Genomic DNA, 12,893 nt, shown 5'->3' with positions numbered 1-12,893 from the left:
AACCTACATGATATGATATAGAACATGTTGAAACCATGAGTGAGTATGTTTATCACTTCTATCGTGCCGCGTCACCTCAATATGTGAGATCTCAAAGAGACACCAATCCATGTTTAACATTTTGCTACCAAGTAAATGTATCGAGTTTCGTTTGTTATCTGCTTCGTGAATATAAGGTGAACTAAACTTATTTCATTTACAAAATCATAGAAATTACAAACAAATGAGACATGGATTTCGACTTCAATATCAACATTATCTTTGCTTCAAAATTCTCGTCAGATATGGTATGCGTATATCTAAGTCTTACAGGCTATATGTAAGCCCAAATTACTGGATATCAATCTAGCTATGAAATGATTTCAAATACCTTTCGATAAAGATAGATAACTCTCTATATTTGAAAGTATCTTATCACATATGTGGAAGTAAGTATTTAAGAGGCTGTCAATTGATGCATACCTTATGTATAAACCTAAATGTTATGATATTGCATACATAGTTAGGAATCCTCTACATCTGGGGCCAAACACACATATTCACATCTGCTTGCCATATATGGATCGTACACCATCCGCCTCCGATCAGTTTTAGAACCAGCAGGTATAAACTCTCACGGAACACGACAGCAACTCAGCAAGAATCAATATGCGCGACACAAATGAACGAATAAGTGCAATTCATACAAGTTACAACGGGCCCACCTTCGCGAATCTTACAGTATGTTATCCATGCATTGTTGTCTTCTCAGTTGCGATTTTGGAAAACGAAATAATTTTAGAGTAAGTGTGCTTAGCGTTGTGTTTTGAACATTGCGGCACCGAAGAAAACAATAAGCTGCGCATCTGAGAAGATAGCACCACACAACTGTACCTACACCACGTGAAACGAGTCTTATGACGTCATTCCTTTATCAATTGGCACCAATGACGTCATATTGCAAGGGGCATAAGCCATGGTGAGTTTGTTATGGAAATAGAACTCTCGGTAAATGTGAAACATATGAACCGATTTAATGAATAAAATAAATTAGATACTTGTGATATTTTTATTGTTTTGCCTCTGAAACTACTAAGTACAAGAAAAATAGTTTTTTTTTCGTGTGAACTTGCCCTTTAACACTAGTGTTAATATATTGTCAGCAGTGTTTGTAAAATATATGACGTCACTAGATGTAATTATACTGAGTGGTTGTCGCCTTTTTTTTACTGAGTGTTCTGAACAAGATTACTCAAATTTGCGTGAGTGGTATTGCAAAACTGAAGTGAAATTTCATTGTATTAACTAGTGGAAAATACAATATCAGAGTTTATGCAAGTCTTGTTTGAACCTAGATTGTTATATAGGCCGACCTAGATTATTGTTGCATATATTCTTAATTTTCTAAATACCTGCATGTTCACCATCCGTCTTCAATGTAGGCAGGTTGACTGTCATGTGAGTCTGTCTCCCTTTACACAATATTTCCGATACAGAGAAGTTTTAAAACTTAAATTATGTCTTTAAACTGTGGTTTCGTCGCTGGTTCATGTAAGGACAAATCATGATACCATGGCGTGACATTCGCTATATATAGACACCAATGGTTATTATTCAACATGTGCGTATAACTGGCTTTGATATCACTTACTGGGATACTGCAGAATAGATCTAAATCATGTAACAGCGTAGGCCATTCAACTTAAGGAGTAAAATATTCTTTAATCAACATTTCGATTTGTCCACTATTTCACTACGGGCACATGAACTAAGTTCAAAATAAGAATGAGATTGAATGAAACTTGGACATGTATATCTCAAGTATACTTCTGTCTGTTTACATGTGGTTGGCCCTGTCTCTAATCATTGTAGGAGTTCATATGTCATGCAGCATGTGTTGATTCCAAACGAACACATTCCATAAGTTCACAAGCCATACTGTCTGCATACACCGAAATGATCCGAGATTTCGAGTCATATGTGAATTTGACAGCTGCGGATTCAGTACTAGAAGTTGGTCTGGTTTTAAGTCGCATGTCAGTAGCAAGCACAGGCATGATATAGGTGTAAATGATACTACTGAACTCATAAATGTACAAAATGACAACATCCTTGTCAGTGAATCCAATTTGGAAAATGAAAATGAAGAATATGACCCTGATATGCTAATGGCATATACTTGTCCCTCGAAACACAACATAGGGTGAATCAAACTGCAATCGATAAAGTGGTATCAAATACGGAATTGATACTCCTGCAGCAGCTCAAAAATTTCAAGCGTCAAGCAATTGCTTGACAGTCAAAACCCTGAGGAAATGCTTGACACAATTGAGGTATCGCCCTCACTACACACCCTGAACACTGAACACCAACGATATGTATTTTACAAACGTAAATGTGAGTTAGTAACGCCCGAAACAGTTCATTGAGGGAAACGATTAGTCAACAAAAGGGTGTGTGTCAAAGAAATTAAGGATTTTGGTGTCATAATACCTTTCCTCAAATCAACAGAACGCCTTTTACAGATTCCAGAAGTTCGCCATTTCCTTGAAACTAGTCATGTTTCACACGATACAGTTATGAGGGATATTTGCGATGGTAGCTATTTGAGAAACCATTCTATATTTTGCAGAAACAAAGAAGCATTGCAAATCATTCTTAATTCTGACGATTTAGAAATTGCAAATCCCCTTGGCACTCATGTCAAGAAACACAAAGTTACCATGTTTTATTTCACACTTGGTAACATACCTCCAGAATATCGTCCAAGACTAACTTCAATATATTTGTCTGGCATAGCTAAAACAATCCATGTAAAGCGGCATGGAACCACGAAACTGCTACGGGATTTTCTAGATTGTGATAACAGGTGGGCTTTAGGTGGCATTGCGCTGAAAATTCAGGGTCTGAATTGTACTATTGATGGAGCAGTGGTAATGGTACCCGCAGATACGCTTGGTGCAAACTGGCTGGGCGGCTTCAAGGAAGACGTTGCTTTCGCTTCGAAACCTTGTCGAACATGTTTCGTTACACAAGAGGCCATGCAGAAAATATTCAAAAGTTCAGATTTACGTTTGCGCAGCCATGACGATCATCTTCGTAAATAAAAATAACGTTCTCTCTGAAGCAACGCTAGCGAAAGGTTCTCACCAGTACTGGAGTAAAACTTGGGGGGTAAATTTTAAGAGCCCTTTGTGCTATTTGACGCATTTTGACATTATTCGTTGTATGGTACATGATCCAATGCATGTGTTACATGAAGGGGTTGTACCATATGAGATGGCCCTTTTCCCCCACTACTGCATTGCAACAAAGCATTGGTTCAGCTTACATTGGTTGAATAACAAATTAGCATCTTTTCCATACAGTTTTTAGGAAGTAAACAAACGTGAACCAATCCAAAAACAACACGTCATTGTAGATTTTATGATCAAACAAACCTCATCAGCCATGTTGACCCTTTCTAGCATTTTGCCTCTAATTCTTTGACCAAATATTCCCCAAGCGGATCTAAAACGGAAATTGCTTCTAAAGCTAATGCTAGTCATAACAGTTGAAAACAGTTCGAGATTCGCGGATCCTTATCATTGAACACCATTCACTATTCAAACAAGAGAACCCTAAGTCCAGGTTCAGACCTAAGATGCACTACATATTCCAGATCAGATCGTATTATTTGGACCAGGAAGGTATCAATGGTGTATGAGGTTTGAAGTTAAACACTCCTTCTTTACTTCGGCCCGTGAAGTTCCGGGGTAGAATAGGTCAGGTCGCTGACTCGGTTGATACATGTCATCGATCCCTATAGCCAGAAATAGACTTAGTGGTGGGCATGGAAAAGTCTGTGGCAGTTGGAAAAGGACGATCTAAGAAGACCAAGTCAATCATTAGTGTCCATAAGGTTCGTCTCTCAATCCCTCAAACAGTATGCTGAATAATAACGTGATCTGGGGTCATAAGGATTTTTTCCACCTTTGGTTTAAGTATCCTGTGACCCCTATCAGTCTAATTATTTTACATTATGCTAGATGAATATGACCAACTGACTTGCATCCTTATTTAAAGATATCATTCCTTTTTTAAATGCAGGCGTGTTTACAATTTTATCAAAACTCTGCTTTTTATATTTAATGTTTAACTTTCAGGTGGATGGTGTGGATTCTGTCAAAGAAGCATTTTTTGAATCCAAGGAATTCACCTCGCCGCCCCTCATCATAGTCGTCAATAGTTTCACGACAGCCTTCATTGTGGGTGACAGGACGAAGATAGCTTGCCAAGGTGCATCTATCTTGGATGCGGCAGTATTTGATCAGAGCTACCCAGAAATACATACGCATGCGCAGCAGTTTGTGGTGGGAGACGCCTACAGTGGACCTAAAGGAACAAAATGGATCACTTTTGTGAAACGTCTCACCCTGGACTCTCCCAAGTCTTACTGACTCAGTCATTAGTGTTTATCATTGAACATGGGGGCACGGGTGGCCCAGTCGTCTAAGGCGCCGCGATTCGCTGTGCAGAGTTGCGTCCCTTGGGCACGCCAGAAACCTATGATTGTGGGTTCGAATCCCGGTTCGCCCCGATTATGTTTCTAGGTTTGTCAGCACCATACCCGTGCTCGTGGGTTTCACCGAAGTGGTAAACGTCTGAGACCTGCATCACTTCGGGCTTTCCTCCCACATTAAGCTGACACGCCGCGATATAACTGGAATAATGTTAAAAGCGGCGTTAAACCAAACTCACTCACTCACTTATCATTGAACATGTATTCTTACATAAACATGTACAAGGTGAGGTGAGGTGAAATGGGGTTTAACGTCGCGTCCAAGATTATTGCACTTATATAGCGACGTACATGTACGTGTGTGTGTGTTTGTGTGGCTGCTTGTACTAGTCCGGACTGATGCCGATTTTTAGTGCTAGCTCACTGAGATACCATGCCGCAGTTTAACATGAATACACCACTCAGACACAGTATACTGACTCCGAGCCGACCAGTCCTTGTTTTAGCCCCTAAAACCGCCTGACAGGGTAACAACAAGTACCATCTTTTAACCTCTTTTGGTATGACGCGGTCGGGGATCGAACATGTACAAGTGTCTATATAGTGTTGCAAGGGTATAAACATGTTTTTGTGGTTATTTATAAACGTCTTAATGTGCATTTAATTTTAAGCGGCCCTGTATCTACATAAACACGTATATTTATAAACATACACGTGGACGTGTCTATAAAGTGTTGGGGGCGGTCGGGTAGCCTAGTGGTTAAAACGTTCGCTCGTCACACAGAAGACCCGGTTTCGATTCCCGACATAGGTACAATGTGTGAAGCCCATTTCTGGTGTCCCCCGCCGTGATATTGCTGGAATATTTCTAAAAGCGGCGTAAAACCATACTCACTCACTCACTCACTCACTATAAAGTGTTGCAGCTTCAGTGTTTATTTCTGTGTTTAAACACACACGTTTTTAGAGTGAAATATTTAGAGGCCTATAATTAATTTTCCGAATTTGGCCGAACGTGAGCATGTTGAATCTGAACTCAATTTGGCCCACTCGGATTAGCATCGTGCATCATATGACTGACCTGATTGACGTAAGCCAGGTGAGCTTAGCCTATAAAGTTGTGATACGAGTTATCTGCTCTTGGCCACAAGGTGGCAGTGTTCGTTTACAAACAAAGCCGAGCCATGTGACGACGAGTCGTGTTACACCGCTCGTTATAAAGGCTGTCTTGTCACCTGCTTGTACACCTCTCTACCCACACTGCCCCGGCATGACGAAGTGTGTGTTGTATCTCTTCGCTTGTGTGGCGGTGGCTACTGCCCACATATGTATGATAAGTCCGCCGCAGAGAGGCTCCATGCTGGGGATCAACAAGGCGGGTGAGTTACACACGTGGATAGTACTAGTAGGGCTGGGACGACTCCAAATTTACTACCCGGGTACCCGACTCCCTATTACCCGACCCCACCCGGGTACCCATTGCAGGTTTCAAGAGTTGGGAACAAAATGTCTTTTTGGTAATTGTTTTACCGCAGCCCTGGCTAAAACTATTTATATACATGTATCAAACAATCAGATCATACGTTCACTGAAGTTGACTGAAGTTTTATCTTTACACAAACATATACAAGTCAAAAGGAATGTGTTTATCGCCAGAAAGAGATGCGAACATTAGCGGCTTGTAGTGTAACCACTGAGCTATAGTGAGTTTTTGTCATTAAACAATATATCACGTGGCTACCAACGGGTCCGGGTAGTCCTGTGGGTACCCTCGTCCTACTCAGGACCCACCCGACCCGAGTTACCCGTCCCAGCCCTAATGTATAGTTACTTCCTCCAAGCCCGAACACTCCAGAATATTTAGCATTGCTTCATATACAGTAAGAACATGTACTACATTTATTATGGTTTTTTAAATACAGAATCGTACTGAATCCCCCATATGAATCCCCGTACATGTATTATATTACTGACTTCGATTTTTAGTGGCGCTATTTATACAGTAGGCCTACTAGACTAACATCTAGTCTCTGAGAAGAACATATCTTACTGAAAAAAAGTTGTTAAATTTTCTTAATAAAGATATAATAAAAAGGAGCCCAGATACTGCAGTAACCTAGACTTGCCAAACATTATATAGACTCGCATGGGCTGTATTCGATATATTTGTATCAGGGACTATAGGCCTACCAGACTTGTCGATTCAAGTGGGAACTGAATGTAACTCACTGATGGAGACGATGTCATATGAACAATATTATATATCTTCATGGTTTTGTCACATTTCCTTCTTTACTGGACGTTAAAAGTGGACATAAGTAGATATCGCCTATAGTTTAATAAAATTATGTCGTTTCATTATCCCTGTCAAATGTTGAATGGTATATGCATATATTACTTACGCCATGCAAAGTATTATTTCTCAGTATATAGGAGTAGTCTCATATCCAGTCGTTTTGGGTATTATACTTCTCTTGACAAATTATTCGCCGATCTGTGGATAAGCATAACGTTTCTTTGATTCACTCGGTGGCACGGGTGGCCCAGTCGTCTAAGGCGCCGCGATTCGCTGTGCAGAGTTGCGTCCCCTGGGCATGCCAGAAACCTATGACAGTGGGTTCGAATCCCGATTCGCCCCGATTATGTTTCTAGGTTTGTCAGCACCATACCCATGCTTGTGGGTTTCACCTAAGTGGTAAACGTCTGAGACCTGCATCACTTGGGGCTTTCCTCCCACATCAAGCTGACACTCCGTGATATGACTGCAATACTGTTAAAAGCGGCGTTAAACCCAACTCACTCACTCACTCACTATACCAATATGGTAATCAGTCTTGCTTCTTCGTTTGTTCTCTTTTGTCTCAAAATCAACATGTTAGAATGTCTTTTATATCTAAAATCTTATTCTAAATTCCGGGCACGGATGGCCCAGTCGTTTGAGGCGCCGCGATTCGCTGTGCAGAGTTGCGTCCCTTGGACACGCCAGAAACCCATGATTGTGGGTTCGAATCCCGGTTTGCCCCGATTATGTTTCTAGGTTTGTCAGCACCATGCCCGTGCTCGTGGGTTACACCGAAGTGGTAAACGTCTGAGACCTGCATCACTTCGGGCTTTCCTCCCTCATTAAGCTAACACGCCGTGATATAACTGCAATACTGTTAAAGGCGGCGTTAAACCCAACTCACTCACTCATTCTTAATTCTGTTTGTTTAATCCTTTTAACATTTTGTTAATAACCGTACCTGTGTTTCCTTACACTACAAAACGGTATGCATTCAGTATGCGCAATGGACATGTGTGGTATCATTCATCACCACTCGCCCCTTTCCGTAACCTGCAAGAAGACTCGTTCCCCTATCGATGAATGTCATGTGCGAAAATACGACAAACCAATCAGAAAGCGCGTATGATTTCAAGTTTTTCGTCAAAGAATCCCTCAGAAATAATTTTTGATTTGACATGTGTCTTGCATCTAAAAATATACCCAAGACACAGTTAAATGTGTTCAATCATATTGTATAATTCCGCATGTCCCTATGTGCTTTAAATTTAAATTTAAATATATATAATATACGGGGAAAATGTGTGAACCATTACGCAACGAGTTGACAATTGTTTTAGGTGTGCCCGTTTGCGCTAAGACGGAACCCGGTCGCAGAAATGGCCACGAGAGGGGCACGAGTCGCTATTCGGCTTGTCCCGGAAAACACGAGTTAGTCACGAATGGTGTGGTATCTGCCAGCCTAGGCTTGCCATGACGCTGTGCTGCCACTGGACACTGTAATATTATATAGATGTATGGTTTCTTTGTTAAAGGGGCTGATGACTGCATGTTGTTGAAAGGACCTTGCGGGGGACGTGCTCCGGGGCCTGCGGTTGCTCTCACGTAAGGGATATCGTAAATAAATGGAGAAAAATAGATCAACAAAGCCGAAGAGTTTGTCTCATTTAATCGACTCTTCATTTAGAACATTTTTCTGAAGTCATATTATATCCTCTAAATATATGTACTGGTATATGTGTTATCACCTTCCAGGGAACAAACCTGTATATTCTTTGTTGGTTAACGCCGCACTCAGCAATAATCCAGCTATATGCCGGTGGTCTGTAAATAATCGAGTCTGGACCAGACAATCATTGACATGAGCATCGATCTTATTCTATGCAGTTGGGATACGGTGACATGCATCAAACAATTCAGCGAGCCTGACCACCCGATCCTTTAGTCGCCACTTGCGACAAGCCTGGGATGCAGAAGGCCAATAATCTACCCATGGCAAATCTGTATATTAGTATATTGCTTATGTTTACCAGAAAAAGCTTAATACGATATTTATGGTACCTGTGCGATATCTTCTACCATTGTTCAAGCCCGTGTCTGTTCATACTTTGTTTTCTGATAAGGAACGATTTACTTTCAGTGGAGGCCAAAACTTCACAGTGACCTTTCAAAAGAACCTCGACCACTGGGTTAAGGCGACACCGGTAAGTATAATTGTTATGAGATGCCCTTCTATCGTCATTTAGGGCGGTGGGGGTAGCCTAGTGGTTAAAGCGTTCGCTCGTCATGTGGAAGGCCCGGTTCGATTCCCAACATGAGTACAATGTGTGAAGCATATATCTGGTGTCCCCTGCCATGATATTGCTGGAATATTGCGAAAAGCGGCGCAAAACCATTCTCACTCATTGTATCTTTACAGAACCATTACCATATCAAACCTTCCTCGTGTTTGACACGGGGGATACTCCACGGGAGTTCGGTGACACAACGGCACAATGATTTTTTGTTTTCCAACCTGTGGAGCAAACGTGACGTTTATGCAGTGCCTTTCTAGGCTGTTCCGTGACTCCACTGTCGTAATGACCACTGCATGATCACTACATGGCCACTGTCGTAATGACCACTACATGGCCACTGTTGTAATGACCAATATATGGCCACTGTCGTAATGACCACTGCATGATCACTACATGGCCACTGTTGTAATGACCACTACATGACCACTGTCGTAATGACCACTATATGACCACTGTCATAATGACCACTATCGTAATGACCACTACATGACGACCACTGTCGTAATGACCACTACATGACCACTGTCGTAATGACCACTGTCGTAATGACCACTGTCGTAATGACCACTACATGACGACCACTGTCGTAATGACCACTACATAACCACTGTCGTAATGACCACTACATGACCGCTGTCGTAATGACCACTACATGACCACTGTCGTAATGACCACTACATGACCACTGTCGTAATGACCACTACATGACCACTACATGACCACTGTCGTAATAACCACTACATGACCTCTGTCGTAATGACCACTACATGACCTCTGTCGTAATGACCACTACATGACCACTGTCGTAATGACCACTACATGACCACTGTCGTCATGACCACTACATGATCACTGTCGTCATGACCACTGCATGACCACTGTCGTAATGACCACTGCATGACCTCTGTCGTAATGACCACTACATGACCACTACATGATCACTGTCGTAATGACCGCTACATGACCTCTGTCGTAATGACCACTACATGACCTCTGTCGTAATGACCACTACATGATCACTGTCGTAATAACCACTACATGACCTCTGTCGTAATAAACACTACATGACCTCTGTCGTAATAACCACTACTTGACCACTGTGGTGTTCCAGGGCTACTTCTCCGTCATGCTGGGCATGGGGCAGGCGACCATGAAGGAGCTGGTGAGGATACCAGACATGGGGCAGCCATCCCTTTCTCTGTACTCCGTGAATGTCACCATACCGATGGGCATGTACGTATATCTTCATCAACAGTTTTGAGAGAGAGAGAGAGAGAGAGAGAGAGAGAGAGAGAGAGAGAGAGAGAGAGAGAGAGAGAGAGAGAGAGAGAGAGAGAGAGAGAGAGAGAGAGAGAGAGAGATTAATCTTTACGTAATTTTTAAATTAATCCAAGTTTCACTATTCAATATAGCAACTTTAGAAACCGCGTATGAATACAAAGCCATTCAGAATATAGGGCCAAATGATTTGCAGCCATAGCTGTTTACAAACGCATTCACACATCGGCAAACGACAATGTAACATTGCCTTGGTACATGTATGTCGTGCCGTATTTATGTCAAAGATGCAATGAAGAAAACTGTATTATCGCATATTAACAATAAGTACACGCGACAAGCCATTTGATTGAGTATAACTATATTGTATGCATCATGCCATATATCCACCAATGATTACATAACTTTCGTTTAAACGTTTCAGGACCGGTAAAGGTTATTTTATTCAGGTAAGTGTCATCCTTGGTTCACCTTTTATTTCACATCTCACCTTTGTATCTAAGATAGTTACGCGATAAATCGCATAAAACAACCAATGGTTTATTTTACGATAAAACATTGTCCTATCATGACGCAATTTCTGGAGATTCGAACATGCGTTCGCAACTTGATGACCTCGTATATTGGACGACGATATTTTTGAAAGGGAAGTGTCTTGTGAATTGTTCGCCACAGATGTAGCTGGACAGCGTAGATGAACGCAATGGCTGTGCCCCTCGTGGTTTGTCCTCCATGCAGTGTTTTATCGTACTCCAACTCGTCGTTTATTTCTTAAATAAACGTTATGACGTACTGTCGACAACATGACTGGGTAAAACAGCGCCCAAACCTGGTAGTCGTTTAACTGAACTTTCAGTCACTCACTTACTGTATGTGTACGTATTGATCCTGTAGGAAGAGTGATTACTGTATTCGTGTATTTCAGACGCAGTATATGACGAAAAACCCTAAAGCCCCACCTACATTCTACCAGTGTGGCGATGTCATTCTGATGTAGCTATCCCAGCACAGTGATGGACCAACCATATCTACCCAAGGAATGAAACCACACTACTTCACGCTTATGGCTGGGGACCGTAAGCCCCCCCCCCCCCCCCCCCCTCTGACATAGGTCACTGTAGCACTGAACTAGACTAACGCTTAGACTCTGAAACATATAATTTTGAAAGAAACAAAAAACTCCATTTAAATTCAAAAGGAGACCAGGAAGATGGGAGAAACCTTTTGAAAATCTAGACTTACTTTGTTGAGGGCTATAGCAATACAGTAAGGACTGGGAATATAATGTTTCAGGGAGAGTGAGCCAGACTAGCATTGTACCTAAAGCGAACCTTATCTGTTGAAGTGAGTCTTTGTTTGATATAAGAGGAATCTGAGATACATTCTCCACATTTGTATTGTACATTGTTACGCACTGAGAAACCCACGTACTCACACCAGGGGCGCAGAACGTAGAAACTGTTCCTACCCATACTGTACATATAATATGGTTTGTTAATATGGTCAGCAATATTCCAGATGTATGACGTCTGTCTGTAAATAATCGAGTCTGGACCGGCTAACCCAGTGATTGATATCATGAACATCAATCCACGCAATTGGGATCGATGACACGCTTCAACCAAGTCAGCGAGCCTGACCACCCGATCCCGTTAGTCGCCTCTTAAGACAAGCATAGTCACCTTTTACGGCAAACGGGTTGCTGAAGACCTATTCTACCCCTGAGCTTCATGGGTCGTACAAACCGTATTCGACGTAATAAGCGCACAGGGCGCTCTCAAAATTAGAAATAGGGGGCTGTCATTAGAATATAATTTTGGTGAGAGAAAAAACCGGTTGAAAGATCGTAAATTTCGTGGTTTATGCTGAGATCCTGAAATGATACAATAGAAAAGTCTGTGCGTATTATACACGACAGATATATCTTCCAGAATTTAATTGCCCATAATTGAGGGTGCATATAACACATGAGTGCATATTATACACGAATAAATAAGTCTTGTGTACATTGATCAAACGGAAGGGGTGCTAATTGGGATTGTTCGCTAGCCAATACATCAGCAAATGTCGCCGTGGGCGCTTATTACGTCGAATATATGGATAATGATCGCACTCAATAAAGACACTTCTTACCGAACATGGATTCTACCTCTTTACCCACGCACAATTGATTTTTTTCATTTGTTATGTATGTAGATTGTATATCCATATGTTATATACCATCATTTATATAAATCTTGACTTGAATAATGATATATATTTTCTATAATTTTTTTAGTTATTATTAGTCGGTAAGTTTGTTGTTTAACTTGCATGAACCAAGTCTGCTAGCCTGATCATTAGATCCCGTTAGTCGCCTCTCACGATAAGCAAGCACGTTGCTGGAGGCCAATTCTGAACCGGTTGTTCAGGGATTGGTTGGTTTGTTTTACGTCGCACTCAGCAATAGTCCAGCTATATGACGGCGGTCTGTAAATAATCGAGTCTGGACCAGAGAATCGAGTGATTGACATCATGAGAATCGACTCACACAATTGGGATCGATGACATGCTTCAA

At 41.5% G+C, this 12,893-nt stretch overlaps 1 protein-coding gene across 1 annotated transcript; it reads left to right on the top strand.

Annotated features, from left to right (window-relative positions):
- The first annotated feature begins 5,655 nt into the window (after window positions 1-5,655).
- LOC139443988 (uncharacterized) lies at window positions 5,656-12,589 on the top strand. Its single transcript, XM_071224888.1, has 6 exons — window positions 5,656-5,859; window positions 8,297-8,366; window positions 8,902-8,965; window positions 10,170-10,291; window positions 10,761-10,785; window positions 11,262-12,589. Exons 1-6 carry the CDS (start codon window positions 5,751-5,753, stop codon window positions 11,331-11,333), a joined length of 462 nt encoding a protein of 153 aa, XP_071080989.1. The 5' UTR covers window positions 5,656-5,750; the 3' UTR covers window positions 11,334-12,589.
- The last annotated feature ends 304 nt before the right edge of the window (window positions 12,590-12,893 follow it).

This window comes from Haliotis cracherodii, unplaced genomic scaffold (genome assembly GCF_022045235.1).
Source record: "Haliotis cracherodii isolate W230 unplaced genomic scaffold, xgHalCrac1.p SCAF_5, whole genome shotgun sequence".
In the NCBI taxonomy this organism is placed as follows: domain Eukaryota; kingdom Metazoa; phylum Mollusca; class Gastropoda; order Lepetellida; family Haliotidae; genus Haliotis; species Haliotis cracherodii.
Note: the sequence above shows the minus strand (reverse complement) of the source record. Positions and strands in the feature narration are given on the sequence as shown.

Excerpts from the sequence above, each read along its gene's own strand:
- LOC139443988 (XM_071224888.1), top strand. The coding sequence starts at position 5,751 with ATGACGAAGTGTGTGTTGTATCTCTTCGCTTGTGTGGCGGTGGCTACT. Across the intron at positions 8,966-10,169 it reads ACTGGGTTAAGGCGACACCG|GGCTACTTCTCCGTCATGCT; the intron begins GTAAGTATAATT and ends GTGGTGTTCCAG. Across the intron at positions 10,292-10,760 it reads GTCACCATACCGATGGGCAT|GACCGGTAAAGGTTATTTTA; the intron begins GTACGTATATCT and ends TAAACGTTTCAG.